Genomic DNA, 20115 nt, shown 5'->3' on the forward strand with positions numbered 1-20115 from the left:
AGCTATTTTATTACCATGTAGTAGTTGTAAAAAACATTTAGCATTCAACAAATTAATTTATGAGTACATACTTCTTGATCAATGTCACCCCTTTCATAATTATCGCACATCCCTCCCAACCCAAGCCCTCCTTTCAATGATTTAGCTTCATACATATGCAGTAAGTGTTGTGATAATGATTTCCCTGCCTTCCTCTCTTCATTTGCCTACCCCATCCCTTGACCCACTCCATTCACTTTTCAAGTGCGTTTCCTGATAGTCATTTTGTTGGGCTATGAATTAGTTTTTCTAGGGAATTAATTATGCTATTCAAATTATCTACTGAAAATACTATATATCAGTTAATAAATTGGGGTACGACTGCATACAGCCTCATTGTGTTTACTTGTATATTTATATATTAGTTCTAGCTTCTATATATGAAAGCTTTGTCTTTCTGGGCCTAACTTACTTCACTCACCCTAATTTTTACCAAGTCCCTCCGGTTTAATATCATTCCTCCTAATGAATGGGTAAAATTCCATTGTGTATATATTATACATTTTCTTGATCCATGCATCCATTGAAGGATATATGGGTTGTTTCTGTACCTTGGCTCTGGTGAATGGTGGAACAATGAACATGATTGTGTGGGTGGCTTTATTGTATCCTAATTTGTAACCTTTTAAATAAATGTCCAAAGAATAGTATCATAAGGTAATTCTATATTTCAATTTTTGAGGCATCTCCAAACTGCTTTGCTGAGTGGTTAAACAATTTCACATTCCCACCAACGGTATAATAGGTTACTTTTTACCTACATCTGTGCCAGCATCTGTTATTTGTATTTTAACTGGGGTGAGAGGGAATCTCAGTGTTATTTTGATTTGTGTTCCTTTTATGGCCGGAGATGTTGAATATTTATTCATATGTCTGTTCATCATTTATACTTCTGCCTCTGAGAATTCTCTATTTAGCTCATTTAACATTTATTAATTGGGTTATTGATTCTTTAAGAGTTGAGTTTCTTGGGCTCTTTGTATAATCTGGATATTATTAGGTCAGTGTCAGACATATGTCTGGCAAAGATCTCCTATTATGTAGACTTCCTTTTAATCTTGTTAACTCTGTCCTTTGCCATTCAGAAACTTCTTAGTTTGATACAATCTCATTTGTTAATTCCTTCTTGGATTTGCTGAGCCCTTGAAACGTATTACTCAGAGAAGTTTTGTTTCTCTCCCTCCTTCCTGTAGTAGTTTCATGGATTTAAGAGGTCTTGGATCCATTTTTCAATTCATATAGTACAAAGTGACCAATGGAGATCCAGTTTCACTGTTCTGCATTCAGATTTCCAGTTTCCTAAAACCATTTGTTGAAGAGGTTGTCTTTTTTCCAATCTATGATTTTTACTCCATTATCAAATATTAGAATGCACCCTTCTATTATTTTGGAAGCATTCTGAGCTTTTCATTTTAACTATCAAGTAACATTTAGTAAAAATTCCTAAAGGTATAAATTTTGTGTATCTCTATAAAAGAGTTTCAAAAAAAACCAATAATGAGGCTCTGAGAGAGATGTATTCAAGCATATGAGTTAAAAGTAAATCATTATTTGAGGAATTGTTGATATTAAAAAGCTCATTGATCCACAAAAACATCCATCATAGAAACTCTGCTTCCATTACAGAAAAAAGTGGGATGAGCATCAAAGCTTTAAAAGAATGCAAGCAGAGCTTAATACCCGAAAATATGTCTTCTTTATCCTCAATGTAAAGTGTTATCATGTTCAGAAAATTGAAAATAGTGGTCACAGTATGTTTTAGTATCAAACCTCCTAATTTATTTTTATTAACTAAAATTGTATTATTTCAGCTGACATTTTATATTGCCATATATTTGTTTTTCATTTATTGGATGATCTCCAAATAGTTAAATATTGACTTTCAAGCTGGCTAAACCATGCTTTAAGCTGCTCCTTTTTTTCTTCAATTGATTCTCCTCAGCTTGAAACACAAAAGATAATGAAATATGTTGTTTCTAAGAATATGGCCAAAAGCACTTCATGGTATTATTTCTGTAGTCCTTGGTCAGCAGTATGACAATGCATCTGCTATTTGTAGAAGCTTGGTGATCACCCCCTGAGGGAGCCTCTTGATCTTGAATGTCATATCCTTTGTGTTATCTTGTGGCTCAAGTAAAAAGCCAGCAATGGGTTCATGAACTTCCTATAGCTCTAGAATAAATACGAGATAATCAAAAAATAGTGAAAATTACTTACAAATGCAAAATTGTTTTGTGGAAGAGCATAATAAATGAAAACTAGTAATTGGACAAATGACTTTGGAGAAAGGGTGAATGTTAAAATGACAGAAAGGCAGAGAAACAGACAGAAACAAAGATTGACACAAAGAGAGACTAGTAGAATGCTTATTCTTCAGTTTTTCCCTCACCCTTTATCCCCAGAGAGCAAATTCTGGGATGGTAGGTAAAGTCTAATATGAAAGCACCAATGGGACACCATAGGTACACAGCTGTTCAAAGTTAGACAAAAACATGGCTTAAAATATTTCTTTACATTTTAAAATTGTTACATCTATGAGAGTGAAAAAATTCAGAGGCTACAGAATAAAAGGCAAAAGTTTGATCCCTCCAGCCAACAGCTATAGCAACACTTTGTTGTACTTTCACCCAGCAGGCTGTGCTTATAGAAATGTATGTGGCTGTACATGTTTTCTTTTCACCCAGCTAGCACCTTGCATATTCTATAGAATGACTTGAAAACTGAAGGTGATTCTACTTGATATCTTTCTTTACACAACAATATATATTTATTTACCATGATGTATCTTATATCCTGTGCTTCTTCATAGTAGTGTGATGTGCAAATTTAGTGGTTTAGAAAATGAAAAGGTTAATATTAAAGGTTAGCTTAAATTTTGAACTCATGTCTTTCTGTTTCTTAGGTAGGTGCTATAATCCTTAAGCCATGCCTTTAGCCTTTTATCCTCTGGTTAGGGTCGTTGATGTTTTTGACCCAGATAATCTTGGATTATGGGCCTTCTATTTGTGCTTCTAGAGCTAACTGGATGACAGGTATGTATCTGCATATCCATGCATTTTCACTAGACAAGTTTTTGTGAACTTTTTTCTGGGTTGGCCTCAAACCATAACCTTATGCATATTAGTCTTCAGAGTAGTTAGGTAAGTGGTATGTGTTATTGGTACCCAGCAATAATGCCTTCATATTCAATAGTTGCATAAAGTGAGATGTTCCATTATATTAACTATTATAATTCGTTTTATCATAAAATCATTGATGAAAAATTTTAGATTATATATTGCTTTGTTTTATTTCAATACCAGTAACCTTCAACAACATCTGGCAGCAATACACTGTTATTATTTTGACATTTGTTCTAGCCCTATTTAGAATGTTCTCACAAGAAATCATTCATATTTTAGAACATCATCCTGGCTTCTCAGGTCCTATCAAGAAGGTTGACCCTGCTTTCAACCTTACACTGTGTGGAAGTTAAACCTGCCTAACAGCTACAATCCAGGTGCCTCTGTTCTTCTGACCTCGTTGTTCTAAGACTCCAAGCTTTAAGTAATATGTTGCCCTGTTAAGATACAGATTGAAGGATGATTAATTAAAAGTCCGCATTTCATACTGCATCTTTTCTAGTTCAACAATTACCTAGGAGAAACAACCAAGACCAGTTCTAGAGGGTTAGAGACTTGGATGTAGAGACTGATGTCACTTTCCAAACCCAAAATGTACATGGATCCTGTATACTTTACAAAAGACAGAGTTGGATATCTTCAATGTAGCTCGCCAAACTACCCAAATGTTACTGAACATTTCGGTTGGCTCGCTGAAGACTCATTCACTAAAAGTAAAACACATTCATCAATACTTTTAACTTTCCATTAACCGTAAACTATTGGAAGACCAAGCCACAGAGGAAGTGTTTGTCTTCAAGAACGTGATAAACACCAGAAGGCTGACCATCACATGGACATATTTCTTTTAAAGACTTCATGACAGAGAGAGAGAGAGAGAGAGAGAGAGCACCACCAGAAGACAGAACTTTCAATCTCTCCATTAGAATACGTGTAGTGAGATCACAACAACTGCATTTCCCTGTTTCTTTGTCCCCTTCAACGGAATTCATGTAAAGAGCATTGCTAGAGCTTCCAGTCCTCCTGGTTAGGGCCTCAAATGAAGGCCTTGTCACCAGATGGGGGAGGGAAGGCATTGAGAGTAAAAGCACCAAAAGCAGCTTACTTCCCTCTTCTGACCCTGATTGGTTGAGGACTGGAAAGCAGCGACCGGCCCCTGTGGCTCGACTAGCCATTGGTTGAAGAGACCTGTCAATCAAGGCGGGTGGGGGCTGAGGTGCTCCCAACAGCTCTATGCTGCCTCCCCAGCCCGGTTGCGTTGTCGCGGCGGTAGCCAGGGTCCCTAGGCCGAGCCTGTGCGTGGATGCTGCCCGTGGGGCTCCGGCTGTGACACCATGGTGAGTGATTTCAGGCAGGTTGGGTAGACCTTGGGGAGGGCTGATCTTGACCGTCCCCGGGAAGCGCGGAGAGGTGACTCTAGGTCCCTGGGGGCGCCAGGGCTGGCCGCTTTCTGAGCCCGGGTCCTGGCAACCCAGGTGGGAACGGCCGCCTTAGTAGCCCGAAGGATCCATGCCTCTGCTTCCCAGCGGGGTCCCGGGTGCGGTGCCCCCGCCTTGCGTGCTCGGGAAGGGGAGGTGCTGCGGGCGCGAGGTGTTCCGGACTGGGTCAGGCCCAGAGGGCGTGGGAGACCCAGCGCCCAGGCTGGCGAGGCTCCGGGCACACGTCCCCGCGCGCGCGGTCCACAGAGCAAACCCGGACAGGTGAGCAGGGCCAAGAAGATGGCGTGGGAATGGGGTGGACGGTGACATTATCTGCCCCGGGTTAGGAGGTGTCCCCCTCGGCGATCCACTCATCTTAGCGTATGCTAAGCCCTAAACCTAGCGCAGCCCGAGGGTGAGGGGACGGGTTGGGGGAGCCACGACGTGCTCCCAGACCCCCTCCCACCGCGGCGGGCCCCTGACGCTCCATCTCTCCCTGCGCTTCCTTGCAGTACGGATTTGTGAATCACGCCTTGGAGCTGCTGGTCATCCGCAATTACGGCCCCGAGGTGTGGGAAGATATCAAGTAAGTGACCTGCTCCAGCCAGCCAGGAGTAGCATGCGTGGGAGAGGGAGGCTGTGTCCCAGGGTGAGGCGGCCCCTGGGGAATCCCCTCCCCCTGCCCCCAGCCTCGCTGCATCCTCGGCTTCCCAAAGGCTGGTGGGTGCGCATCCTCCGCGTCGCCTCCGCCTGATTCTACCCGCCGCAGCTGCACTCCCACGCTCCGGAGCTGGGACCCGGAGAGGGGGGCCGACCGGGGCGGGGCTACGCGGGGGTGAGCCACCGAAGGAGCCCCTTGGGGTCCATGCTGCGTCCGGACCAGGCCAGAGCGTGGGAATTGCTCTTCCAGAATCCCCGAGGCTCCCAGGCTCCGTGGGATGCTCAGCTCCCACGCACAGGGCCACCTCCGGGATTTCGTAGGTTTAAACAGAGGCCTTCCAAACAAATGGAAGACCTGGTTCCTTCGTGGCCCCCCCCACCTTTTTATGATGTACACATCATCAAAAGACACAAAAGACGCACCCACCTTTTCATATATTTAAAATACACTCAGGGTAGTTCTTGAACAAGTGATCAAATGCATTTATTCAACCTGAAATCAAGTGAAACTGGAGTTTTTTCTGCTTAACTTCATGAAATCTTGTGAGTGGGAGGAGCTGTGGGGATGGGGAGTGTTTTTGATTTGTTTTCTACTGGCAGTTCTGAGGTGGAGGGATCAACTATAATTTCAGTCTGGAAATTTGAGCCTGATGCTCTGGTGGGAACAGAAATACCACACCCACTTGAGGATCTAACCCTGTTGTAAAGACGCAGAGCACAGCATCTCTCTGGACCCTCCCATGTTCTGCGTTCAGCATTCCTAACAGAAACAGCCCCCTCCCCCTCTCCTGGAGATCCCACTCACTCACCATACCAAAAACATGTCAAACTCTCACAGTCCATGTAGCGGATAGAAGGGTTACTTGGGTGGACAGTTTTAATTGTTTTTAATAGTTGCTCTGATTTTGTTGTGCACTGTAATTTCTTTCTTTTTTTTTTGCTGATTTTTTTCCTAAGGAAATCAAGAAGAATCAATGTTAACAGGCTTTATTATGCAATAGCATGACAGTGATTGCTTATCATTATTTGTAACCATGAAAGATTCTAAATGCAATGAATCCTTCCTCCGGGCCTGTTGCATTCAGTAATTTCCTTCGTGTTCCATGAGTCATTTTTGTTACCCATGGAGGGCTTATATATCTCATACAAACAAGTTGCATTTTGCAAATTATTGCATCAAATGGGAATCTAGGCACTCTAGGAGACTTCAAGACTGAAGTTTTCTTTCCAAATTTCTAAAACCTTTATATTGTTTATTTTGTCTGGTAGAAACAAAGTTGTAAACAGTACAACTTATAAACAACACTATTTTTACATCACCATATTTGTGCATTTATGTAAGCAACCCATCCTTAACCCCATGTTTGTTGATCTTAATGTCCAAATTTCTCATAGATATACTATAAAAATAAATATGATTAGAATTTCAAGAGCATAATAAAAGATGACGGTTGTGGTGGTCATTATGTCATTCAATCACATTTAAAATGCTTGACAAAGCTCAGAGCCAGTGGCTCATAGCCATAATCCTAGCTACTCATGAGGCTGAGATCATAATTACAAGCCAGCCCAGAGAGGAAAGTCTGTGAAACTCCAATTTAACACACACACACACACATGCACGCACACGCGCGTGCGCGCACACACACACACACACACACACACACAAAATCAAGAAATGAAACCATGGCTGGAGTGAAAAAGCCAAGGGATAGCCTGACTTGGCCATTATCAATTTAGATAATTGGTAAATACACAAATATGAAATTATGCTACATAGATTACTTTTAAAACTAAATTATTGAGAAATTTGTTTATATTAGACATACTTTCCTTAGGGGAGATAAAAATCTAAAAATATACAAATTCCATCAATGAAAACTTAACTACCAAAGCATGCTGAGACTATTGTCACATTCTAATAAAGTGTGTATGAATTTTGATTTAAACATTGGTATCATTTAACTTAAGTAGCTCCAAATTTAGTTTCCTTATTTTCTTGCTACTGGAGTTTGAACTAAGAGTCTTTTACTTACTAGATGATTACTCTACCACTTGAGCCACACCACCAGAACTCTTTTGCTTTAGCTGCCTTCAGATAGAGTATTATGTTGTGGAATCTTTGCTAGCTTTAGACCATGATTAACTATTCCTCTCACATATTTAAGATTAGACATGAAGCCCCATACCTGACTTATTGGTTGAAATGGGTTGCACTAACTAGGCTAGATGTGCTAGCCTGAGATCTTCCTGACCTCCAATTCTTTACTAGCTGGGATTGCAGATGCGAGTCACCAGTCCTAACTAAACAGTATTTTTTTGGGGTGTGTGGGTGCCCATACTCAGGCTTGAACTCAGGGCCTGGGTGCTATCTCTTAGTGTTTTTGCTCAAGACTCTATCTCTAGAGCTACAACTTTACTTCAGCTTCTTGATGGTTACCTGGAGATAAGAATCTCATGGACTTTCCTTCCCAAGCTGATTTCAAACCATTCTCCTCAGATCTCAGCTTGCTAAGTAGCTAGGATTACAGGTGTGAGTCACCATTAATATTCTTAGACTGTTCAAGTGATCATAATTCTAGTCTTATGAATTTTTTTTGGTAAAACTGAAACAGATCACAGAGATATTCTTCCTTTAAAATTACTTGAAAGATTAAGTGTCAGCAATGACAGCACTGCTAGTGGAAGGACTGTTGGCCATTCAGGGGTTAATTTTGATTCAGTTTAGTATCTGAGCTAGACAGCAGGGTTGAGCTCTGTCCTGAGGAGACTGGAGTTACTCAGTGGTCTTCAGGCCAGAATTCCTGAGCGACTGCTAAATGATTGCTGAAAGACTATTTGCTTTCCAGAGCTGAGATGTTCATGGTCTGGGGATGGATAGTACAACTGAAAAGACTGCTGCCCTAATTCTGAGCCATCCTGTCCATTTGGCCTGACTGTCCAGAGGTAATCTCTAGTCATTGGGCCAAGGTACTTTCACTTTTAGCATTTGATGATAAATTGAATGTGTGAGAAAAGATTCTTTGTCTTTTCCTCAGTAAGTACCAGATTCCTCTATCTTCCCTTTCTGTTTATCTATCTAAATGAATGCTTATGAAATGTTACATAACACATTTTATTTTTGTTTAGTTTAGTAGGAAATAGCCATCCATCCTTTCTAAGAAAGATGCCAAACATTTAATGACAAATAAAACCCTAAGTAACAGATTCCAGACAGAAAATTATTAGTGGATAGGAGCCAAAATGTTTCATAGTAAACTCAGTATCCACTTATCCTCTTACTGGCAATACAATAATTTCTCAAGAGCTTTAATTTCATTTTTGTTTAAAAAAATTACCTAGACCAAGGGACAGAAAATTTCTCTTAAAGTGAAAGGTAGAAAATGTTCTATGTATTGTAGGCTAAGTAAAAATATTGTCTCGTTATCTATATAATTATTAAAATGTACCCAAACACCATTGTTAGCCCCTGGACCAAGGAAAACCATGCAAGCTGTTTATCACTCACTTTCACTTCTGCACTATATCAGCCCAAGTGGAAGAAATAAAGAGATCCCAGACTTTACTTAAAATCTCATTTTGTCAATTGCTTTTCAGTTTTCAGTATTCTTGGTCCTTGTAAGGATTGCAGTTCTTAGATGATGTGAAAAATCCATCATCAATTTAGAAAATACCCAGTCTAGATTTCTTCACATTAAAATAGCATCCAAATACTTAGTTTAGATATATCTGTTTTTCCTGAGCCAGCTATGGTTAAAGTTGATGTTGAATGAAATTATTGAGTTCATTTTTAGGTTTTCTAACTGAACAGGAGCATATGGTTAATAAAGATAAATTCATCTGAGGTAAAAATTCTAACATGGCTGAGGGCCAGTGGCTCATGTTTGTAATCCTAGCTACCCAGGAGGCTGAGATCTGAGCACTGTGGTTTGAAGTCAGCTCAGACAGGAATGTCCTTGATACTCTTTATTTTTAATTGTAAAAATGCCGTACAGAGGGGTTACAATTACATGGACAAGATAATGAGTGCATTTCTTAACAAATATTGTTGTCTCCTCCTTTGTTTCCCCTTCCCATCTCTTCCCATGTCCTCTCTCCTCATCCCCCCCTCCACCAAAGTTGTAAAGTTCAATTTTGACATAACATCTTGTACATCTCATTGGTGCAATGGGTCTACCTGTATCCTTATTTAAACAATTTGTTTTTTCCCTTCCCCTGTACAAATTATACCAACATCAAATACAGTGAAAACAGAGGTTATACTGTAGGGGAGGGACATACAAAGCAACAAAGAAATATCTTATAAATATGTTAGACACAATAGCAAGAAAGAAAAAAAACATTTGAGTCCTTAATTTGGGGTTCATTTTGCTTAACATCAACATATCTTACCATTTCTGCTTGTCTCAGATATATACTAGTTATTGCAAATAAGGGAACCATGAGACCTATGTTTCTTTGGGCCTGGCTTACTTTACTTAATATAATTTTTTCCAAGTCTTTCCATTTCCTAACAAATGGAGCAATGTCATTCTTTCTGGTGGAGGCATTGAATTCCACTGTATATACTCTTATCTCCAACTAACCACCCCAAAGCCAGAAATGGAGTGGAGTTCAAGGATTAGAGTGCCAGCCTTGAGCAAAACACTGATGCTCTGAGTTCAAGCCTAAGAACTAGTATAAAAGAAACAACAACAACAACACTACAAGATGACTAAGTGGGGGCTAGGAAGGTGGCTCAATGGTAGAGCGCTTGCCTTGCATGCATGAGGTCCTGGGTTCGATTCCTCAGCACCACATAAGCAAAAAGAAAAAAAGCCGGAAGTGGTGCTGTGTCTCAAGTGGTAGAGCTCTAGCCTTGAGCTGAAGAGCTGAGGGACAGCGCCCAGCCCCAGAGTTCAGGCCCCATGACCGGCTCCCCCCCCAAAAAAAATGACTAAGTATACTAAAAAACAAAACAAATACTATCAGTCAGCTACTGGTGGCTCATGCCTGTAAGCCTAGTTATGCTGGAGGCTGATATCTGAGGATCACGGTTCAAAGCCAGCCCAGGCAGAAAAGTCCTTGTGAGACTCTGATCTCCAGTTAACCACTGGAAAACCGGAAGTAGAGCTGTGGCTCAAAGTGGTAGACTGCTAGTCTTAAGGAAAAGAGCTCAGGGACAGTGTCCAGGCCAAGTTCAAGCCCTAGAACTGGCCAAACAAACAAAAGTGGAACAATGCATACATAGCACATCTAAGGCCCTGGATTGTTTTCCCAGCATAACAACACAAGCAGTTAACACACAGTCAAACAAAAAGCCTTCTTTCTGAAGCTTACAATTATTTGTCCATCCTTAAAATCTGGAGAACTACACAAGAGTATTGATATGCCCTGTTCTGATTTGAGATAAATATCTGGATCTGAATTTGTGTATGAAATATGTATATTTGAGAGTGTTATGACTGAAAGTTTGTCACCATGTTCCCTTGTGGAAAGGATTCCTATTTGATTCTATGGCTGTCTGATTGCAGCAGGGTGGCATACTTCATTTATAGATTTTTTTCTCTTTCAGTCATTGTTAAGCTCATCTTTAAGTAGCATAATTTGGTGTTTCAGGTACTGAGGACAGAAAAGCAAATGATGTAATACTTGCCTTTGAAAGGTCTAGAGATATTAGGATATTTTTAGTCTTTTTTTTTAACTTTCTTGTCTGTAACTCAAATATGGAAGCATGGAAACAGCAGCTTAATTGTTGAATAATGTAGACTGGCCTCCAGTTTTGAAATTAACTGTTCCATCTGAATTTATTAATTATGAATAAATGTTGTGGTTCAAACAAGCATAAATGGGTGTGGGCTTTGCAAGTTGCCTAAAGTTTTCACATATAGCATAAGGAAAAATAATCACTAATGTATTGAAGTGTCATAATATATTGAATAGTATTACAAAGCATGCCAGACATGGTGACTCAGGCTGTAATCCTAGCTACTCAAGAGGCTGAGATCTGAGGATCCCAGTTCAAAATCAGCCTAGGCAAAAAAGTCCATGAGAATTTTATTTCTAGTTAACCTCTAAAGATATGGAGTTGAAGTTCAAGTGGTAGAGTGCTAGCCTTGATTGAAATATCTAATGGCCCTGAATTCAAGCCTTATTACAAACAACCAACAACAACAACAACAACAAACCTTTCAAAACACAGTTCTTAAATAGCTGCTTAACAAATAGTTGCTTTTAATTTTTATGTCACTTTAGAATCAAGTTTTCTAACTTTATTCTCCCCATCTCTCATAAAAGTGATGAAGGTCCTTTTTAGAAGTAATACCCAGGGCTGAGAGCATAGCTAAGTAGTTGAGGGCTTGCCTGCATCTGGAATGAAAGTACCTGGGTTGGAGCCTAAGCATCAAACAACAACATTAATAGCAGTAGTAACCATGATTAATTTCATCTTGCATACTACATCAGTCTAAGTGTTTCATATCCCTCTAGAATAAGTGATTAAGTCATTGACATTTTCCTGTTCTTTTACTCCCCCGCCTCTTTTTCTTGAAATACTGGGGCTTGCACCCAGAGCCTCACACATGATAGGTAAAAATCCTTTAGTAATGCCCCCAGCCCATTTGTTTATATTTAGATTTTAGGATATGGCTTTGTCAAATTTGGCTGAGCTGGCCTTGTGCTCCCAGACCTCCAACTTGACCTCTCTAGTAGCTGAGACAATATTCTTTTGCTTTCATTTGCTTGATTGAATTAGTAACAGTACTTTGAATTTTAATTTAGTCCCTCTTTCATTTTCTCTCTTCCTAGTTTCCCTCATACTCCACTAATAGCCTCTCACTAGGTTTTCTGTATGTCTTATTTCTTTAGCCTATATTATTTCTCTACATATTTCAGGCCTGTTCACTGCCCACATCCTTCTTTGCTGTTTCCAAATGTAATATATGCTCTTACTATTCTTCAAACAAATTAAAGCAAATAATGCCTCACAATAGTTTGCCATGTTTTAATCAGATTTTCACATTCATAAATATGAACTAAATTTCTATACCTTTCTGTACTCATGGTTAAGTAGAGAGAAGCCTACGTCTGTTTTATTTTATTTTAGAGATACTGTGTTTGTGTGTGTGTGTGTGTGTGTGTGTGTGCTGGTTACTGAGGCTTGAACTCAGGGCTTCATGCTCTTGTTTGCCTTTTTTGTTCAAGCCAGGCACTCTACCATTTGAGTCTTATCTTCACTTTCAGGTTTTTGCTGGTTAATTGGAGCTAAGAGTCTGTGGTATTTGTCTACCCAGGCTGGCTTTGACTGTGATTCCCAAATATCAGCCTCCTGAATAGCTAAGATTACAGGTGTGGGCTACTAGTACCTGACAGTATTGGAGTGTTTAACTAGGGCCTTAGCACTTTCTAAGTAGGAATTCTACTGCTGACCCACACCTCCAGCTCTGTTTTAACATGATAATGGTAAGTTATGTTATTGGTCATGTAGCTTGAACTCTGGGCCTGGACCTTCTCACTGAGCTCTTCAGCTCAAGACTAGTCTTCACTTCCAGTTTTCTGGTGGTTAATGGGAGATAAGCGTCTTACGGACTTTCCTGCCTGGGCTGGCTTTGGACTGGGATCCTCAGATCTCAGCCTCCTGAGTAGCTAGGATTACAGACATGAGCCATTGGCACCCAGCTTATTATAAAGATATTTACACTTGAATTTTTTCATCCATAACTTCAATTGTTTAGTGTTACATCTATTTGAAAGAAGAGATGACTTTCTAGGTCAGTAATTTTTATACAATAAATCTGACTTTCCAAGAGATTAAATGATGGTTCGTTTTGAAACTTCAGCACTGTAACTTGAAGGTAGATATTCTCACTGCTTTTTTGATATCAGGCTGAATGCTTCTTTTAAAATACAATTCAGTATTTTCACAATAAAAAAGATTAAAAAAATAAAATAAAATACAATTGTAAGCTAGGATCTTTTATAATAAGCTTTAAAATTGAAACTAGGTTTATTTTCATACCCAGGAACATTCTCAGAAAAAATAAACCATTGAATAAAGAGTTCCAAATATAAGCAAATTATATGCTTGTCAAAATCAGACCTTTTTATCTTTTCTAGTTAGCTAGAAAGATAGAGGAACATACAGCCATTTAGCTGATAAACTCACTAATCACTCACCTACCATGTGCTCTTGGCATGGACCTGCCCTCAACTGGGACAGTGCTAGGAATGACATGACACCAGGTCATCATTTCAACTCAGACATTTTTCTTGGTTTGTTTCTGTGTTTTTACATTCTGACCTAGCCCAAGAAATCAAGGCTGGTCTTGGAGACTTTAATTTCCTTTCATTCTGCATCTTTGTGAATTAAAACAGTTCATAGAAGCATGTCATTTAATTTTGTATATTAAAGAAGGGCTTTACACATCACATCTACAATTCATATAATCATGGAGACCTTTCAGAACACATATTTCATTGTTGCTCAGCATATCAGAGGAGAAAGCAGGAAATCTACATTTTCATCATTACTATATCCAGATGGTGAACATTAACTAGACATGGCTACTGTTTGCAAGAACAATGTTCTTTCTGCTCTCTTCTCTTTTCTCCAGAATCAGGGACTCTGACAAATGTTTTACTTTTCATGTGCTGGAAGGCAAACCATAGCTAGGGGCTGATACTATGCAGACATCCACAGGAAAGCATCCTAAGGAAATGAGCACTCCACAGAAGTCTAACTGGCTGAGTTCAGAAGTGACAACTTGGATGACTAAGAGGATTTGCAGCTTTTGCATTTGCTACTTTGTTTCCTTTCCCAGGAAAATTAAATAGTGTCCTCCTAGTTTGTGCCTAGCAAAAGAGAGAGCTTTTCCTACACAAACATTATCAAAAGATACTGGGGTCCTAGCAGTTTCTAATCAAGGTAGAAGATCAGCCTTCTGAAGTTTTTCATTCTCTATTTGGGCAGTGACATTGGTATCATTACATAATCTTATCCAGTTACCATTCATTGGCAGTGGGGTCATGAAATATTAAATTGTTGCTTTATTGAAATCCTTGGTGGTTAATCTTCAAATCTTTTAATCATGGAGACTTTTCAGAACCTACATCCTATTAATTCTCATCTACCAGCCCCTTCTTTTCTTCACTCTTCCCATTCCTCCTATCAACATATATACCTCTCAACATCATGAGGAACAACAAATGTTACTTAAGAGAAACATTTCATATTCAAATGTAATTTCCCCTCACGGTGCATTCAGGAGTACTATTTCACAAAATATTGTCATGCTTTACACACACACATACAATATATATATATATATATGTATACTTATAAATTCACATTCTTAATTTCCAGACTATAGAGAATAGTCTTTACACACACTTTTTCTGCAATAATAATATGTAATGTCAGAAGGATGATCACCTTTCAAGATTTAATAAAATATTAGCTCTGTTAAGATAGACATTTTCCCATCTTTATCAAGGTATACTTGAAAAATAAAAAATGTATATACTTAGGCATACAACTATACCATTTGATGCTTTCATATTGGTATACATTCTTAAACAATTACTCTAGTCCATCTCATTATTATATCCAGCCTTTTTGGGATGGTGAAAAAAGGTAAACCCAGCCTTTGAACAGTTTCCAATATATATTTCATTGTTGTTAACCATAGAAAAATCAAATTACTATACAAAGTGAACATCTTTTATATCAGTATTGGTTGAAGATAAAGAAATGAAAGTTACTACTTCCTTTTGGAATGTAGTTCTTTTATACAGTCTCTTGTGAACATATTACAATGATTAAGATTGCTGTTGTTGGCATTGCCAATTTCATATATCACAAGATATTTACTGGATTGTGGATTGGATTCCAGTTATGAATTTAGCCTGAATCTAAAAGCAGGTTCTTGAGATGTTTTTTAAACTTTGTGCCGCAGATTGCAGATTAATATTTGTCATACTGAAATTAAATTAGAAAACCAGATGGGAATGTTCACTATGCTGTCTCATGCTGAATGTAGTAACTCACTTAGATTGAAAGTTACCATATATTTCTACAGTGCCCCAAATACATCATATCCATGTACCCACTGAACCTACATGGCACTGTAGCAAAGGGATCCATTCTTCATTCTTATTTGACAAATAAGAGAACAGAGCACTGATTTGGACAAAAGTAGATTGGGAATTATCCTGATGTAAGCTGTCTCCCAATGGGAAGGACCTCTCTATTCTTATTTATAAAAACTAAGGAAATGGAAAGACTTGGAAAAAAATCATATTAAATGAAGTAAGCCAGACCCAAAGAAACATAGATCCCATGGTTTCCCTCATTTATAATAACTAGTATATGTCTAGGGTAATCCTCATGGATGAGCAGAATAGCTCAATAGCTCTGTACATATTGAACTCCAAGATAGGGAAACAAGGTTTTTCTTGTTGTTATTTTAAATGTACTATGTGATTTCTTTTTGTGTGTGTGTGTTTTTCCCGTATGGCTTAGCCCTTATTGTCACTATATTTGACTTTGGTACCCTGGGCATTGTATATGCATTTATCTAATTTGGGGAAAGGAAGGGGAGTAACAAAATGGTGAGAAAACAGACAAAGGGTGAACCAGTGCAACAGTCATACTCACAAGACAATATGAACTGTACAACTGTGGGGGGAAATAGGGAAGGGGGAAATTGGGAGAAAAATGAGGGAAGTTTGACAAGAAATGTGCTCATTACCTTATGTTTGTCACTATAACCCCTCTGTGCATCACCTTTACAGTAAAATTAAACTAAAACAAGAAAATATCAGAAGATGTAAATACATAAATAACTAAAAATAAAAACACCAAAAACACACAAACTGTCCCCTGCACTTGCTTGCACTTGTGACACACACTCACACACACACACACACACACACACACACACACACGAGCACTGTCTTGGTTTTTGCCTTCTATAATGTTCCAGCCCTTGGACAGGTGATTTTAATTATAGTATTTTAAAGGTTGTTTAATTTACCAACCTGCACATCTATCACAAAAAGTCTGATCCTCCAAAATTTTGAGCAAGCTCTTTGCTTTGAGAAGAGCTGTTCATCAATATGCTCCCCTCAGTACCAATAACTATGAAGTGCATAGACACAGGTACACACACACACATATACACACACGCCATGATTAAGTGAATTCATCTGTCTAGGGAAGCTTATGAAAAAGCGCATTTTAAACTTCTGTGGATGTATTTTCAGAACTGGTAATATAACTATGAAGAGCGAGGCTGGTTATATTAAGAAAAAAATAAAGTAGTAATCTAGCAAGAGTAATGTTGCTGAAGGCTGGGAGTATGGCTAGTGGTAACATGCCTGCCTAGCCACCATGAAACCCTGAATGCAAAGCCAAAACTACCCAAAATAAGTAAATTATACAAACAAATCATGTTGCTTTTGTGTCACTTATGCAAGCTATGATCAGTGGCATATTGACTGACTGAAAATAAACTATCAGTATTTTCCAGCAACATGAAAAATGTGAAGAGAAATGATGTAATTAGTTTATTCCTTCATTTTAAAACATTAACATATTTTTTGCACTTGCTCATTCCAGACACTTGGGTTACCTTATAGTAGTGTTAACCTATAGTGTTCCTAAGCAATTAATAAGTACATCTCTTACTATTTTGGGGAAAATGGAATTCATAGAAGTAAACTCATTTAAGATCCAACAAATAACAACCTTGAAGCATGACTAGGAAAAAGGAAATGGCTATTGGGAAAAAAAATCACATACATATTCAATGTTAAAACCATTATGTGACTATAAATACATAGAACATGATTACTTCTTATTTTGTTCCCATTTGAGAATCTGATTAGTATTTTTAACCCTGTTTTCCTATGGTAGCAAATGGGCAGCTTTCTGTGTAATTTTTTTGTAATTTAGAAATAGTTGAAAAAATGAAAGTATATGTTTATGGTCTTTTATTTGGGGGATATTAAATTGTACTTCAAAGAACCCAGTGGTCCTTCTTTCATATACATTTTTATATATAATTTGTTTTTTAATTAGTGGAGAAATTACATATTTGTTTCATGGAATGCAACAATTTCAAGTTGATGCTCCAAAATAATTTTGAAAGACTGAGTGAGTCTAGAAAATTTGGCTAGTGTACATAACTCGACTTGGATCTTTCAAGCCTCAAAAACACTCTGTATTTTAAGTAAACAAATCTTAAATGGTTAGGATTGTTGAGTATAATATGTAATATATAAGTATATATATCATAATATACACACATATACAAAGATAAATTATTCTTTGCTTTTAAGGAATAGCATAAGAGTTAGAGGCTAACAAAGCAAGTTCTAGAGGATTATGAGGAACTATAAATTGGATTATGAAAGTTGTCTACATCATCTAAATATTAGTTTACATCTTAGCTTTACTTCCTGTTTGTCTTCTGTGATTTCAGGTAGCAGGTAAAAAAAATAGGCTCCAAAATTGTGGAGAGAAGTATGTAACAGGAAAGAAACCAGTAAAATCCCTACCCCCCCCCACCCCCGGTCAAAGAATAGTGTCAGATGTTTCTTGTACTAAGTGTTCATTACAATCTCTGTGCTACCTGAAGGGTAAGACAAATGTGAGTTTGAAGAGTGAAAGTGGATTTGTGGCTCAAAGTGGTAAAGTGCTAGCTTTGAGCAAAAGAGCTCAGGGACAACACCCAGGTCTTGAGTTCAAGCCCTATGACCAACAACAAAAAAAAGAAAGAAAGAAAGAAGGAAAGGAAGGAAGGAAGGAAGGAAGGAAGAAAGAAAGAAAGAAAGAAAGAAAGAAAGAAAGAAAGAAAGAAAGAAAGAAAGAAAGATAACAAAAGAAAATGAAAGAAAAGAAAGAAGTAGGGAAGGAGAAAAATGAGCAATCCAGCATTCTCAAAAGTTTCTAAGATACATGAAAATAATCAATCCTACATATTTACAAATGATTTAATGAAATTAATTTTCTGAAAACTCAAAATTTTAAAGAGATGATTGTTCCCATATACAGTAGTTTAGTTTTTTGTTTCTGCTCCCAGAGAATTTACTGTAAAGGAAAATTTTGTAGAGTAACTCTCAAAAGATAAAATATTTCACTTTAGTAAAAACAAGTGGGGATGACCTAGCTTATGGTTAGAGAATATCTGAAAAAGGCTTTCCTTTAATTCCATGAAAATGATCTGTGAATTCTATGTGTAGATGCATCTGTCTAACTTAATAGTTGCCCTAGAGTGTGTGGAATTGCAGAAACAACATTTATTTCAGAAATTTATGGAGTCAGATTTACTCCAGTTGGAAAAAGAAACTGAGCATAGTGAACTGGAATTAATTTACATTTTCTTATTTATTTAATTAACAGTTTATTTGTATTTTATGAATAGGTTCTAAATCAGAGACTTCAAAATCCCCATCTGTGGACTACTGTTAATGAAAAATTATAATTATTAGGTTCTCTGTGTCTTGCTTTAAGCCAGCAATTTTATGCCTAGAAATGTACTCTAGATTTACATAGAAATATTAGCTACAAAGACATTCATCACAATGATGTTTCTACTTTCAGAAAAGATAAAAGCATCCTAACTCACTACCAGCACTTCACTATATATAGACAATGCAAATTTATGTGGTCATCATAAAGAATTAAGTGTAATGTCATGAAAAGGTTTCTCTTACCAGGTGGGATAGTGCATACCCATAATCCTAACACTCTGGAGGGAGAGGCAGGAAGAATAAAGGTTCAAGCCAGCCAGGCTACATAAAAGATTCTGATCCTGATTCAGTAAATGTATAAATAAATAAATACCCTGGCATAAGAAAATGAAAATGTATGTTTCAGATTAAGTGAAAAAAAAGGGGGCTGGGGCTGGGCTGGTGTCTCATATCTGTGATCCTTAGCCACTCAGGAAGCTGAGATTTGAGGATCCAGGTTTGAAGCCAGGTTTAAGGTCAGCTCACACAGCGAAGTGAGACTCAACTCTAATTAACCATCAGATCATTGAAGTAGAGATGTGGTTGAGCTGTGGCTTAAGTGGTAGAGTACTAGCCTTGAAGAAAGGAACTCAGGGACAACCAGGTGCCAAGCACAAGTACCATGATGCTCCCCCCACAAAAAAATAGCTTTAAAGCAGTATGTTACATATGCCAGTATATTCAAGCTTGAGTAACTTGAATATGATGTTATTAGAGGTTTTCTCAAGAAATGGTATGTCATTTTTCTTTTCAGTTTTTATTTCCCATGTTTTATGTATTTTGATGATTAGAAATTAAAATAGCATTCATCAAAAGTGAAGTGAGAGCTTGTACATTGTATATCTTTGGATAGCTCCAAAAAGACTTGAGGCTGGGTGCTGGTGGCTCAAGGCTGCAATCCTAGCTACGCAGGAGGCTGAGATCTGAAAATTCAAGTTTGAAGCTAGCCTAAACTGGCTTGTTTGATTGCTAGTCAACCACCAAAAAACCAGAAGTGGAAATGTGGCTCAAGTGATAAAGTGCTAGCTTTGAGCATAGTGCATAGCCCTTCTGAGTTCAGCACATAGGAAAATTTTTAAAAAAGGAAGAAAGAAAAAGAGAAAGAAAGGAGGGAGGGAGGGAAGGAAAGAAAGAAAAAGAAAGAAAGGGAGAAAGAGAAGAAAGAAGGAAAGAAAGAAAGAGAAGGAAAAGAAAGAAATATTTGAGAGATCATTGATAAGCTGAGTCCCCATTAATAGTTATATGTCTGGAAAAAAGAATACTAAATTTACATTTTATGTTTAGATTTACAATTGTGGAGGTGATTTATATTGCTATTCCATTTTAGGAAAATAAAGAGGTTTTAATCAGATGAAATCTGGTTTTCTCAAATTCACTCAGCTATG

The 20115-nt window shown here is 38.0% G+C and overlaps 1 protein-coding gene across 1 annotated transcript in view; it reads left to right on the plus strand.

Moving 5' to 3' along the window:
* The first annotated feature begins 4409 nt into the window (after positions 1 to 4409).
* Gucy1b3 (guanylate cyclase 1, soluble, beta 3) overlaps positions 4410 to 20115 on the plus strand; it is a 51196-nt gene continuing 35490 nt past the window's right edge. Inside the window, exons 1-2 of the mRNA XM_013029857.1 lie at positions 4410 to 4498; positions 5092 to 5165. Of these exons, the coding sequence (XP_012885311.1) occupies positions 4496 to 4498; positions 5092 to 5165 (77 nt within the window). The 5' untranslated portion in view covers positions 4410 to 4495. The remainder of the gene's footprint in view (positions 4499 to 5091; positions 5166 to 20115) is intronic.

This window comes from Dipodomys ordii, unplaced genomic scaffold (assembly GCF_000151885.1).
Source record: "Dipodomys ordii isolate 6190 unplaced genomic scaffold, Dord_2.0 Scaffold123, whole genome shotgun sequence".
In the NCBI taxonomy this organism is placed as follows: Eukaryota; Metazoa; Chordata; class Mammalia; order Rodentia; family Heteromyidae; genus Dipodomys; species Dipodomys ordii.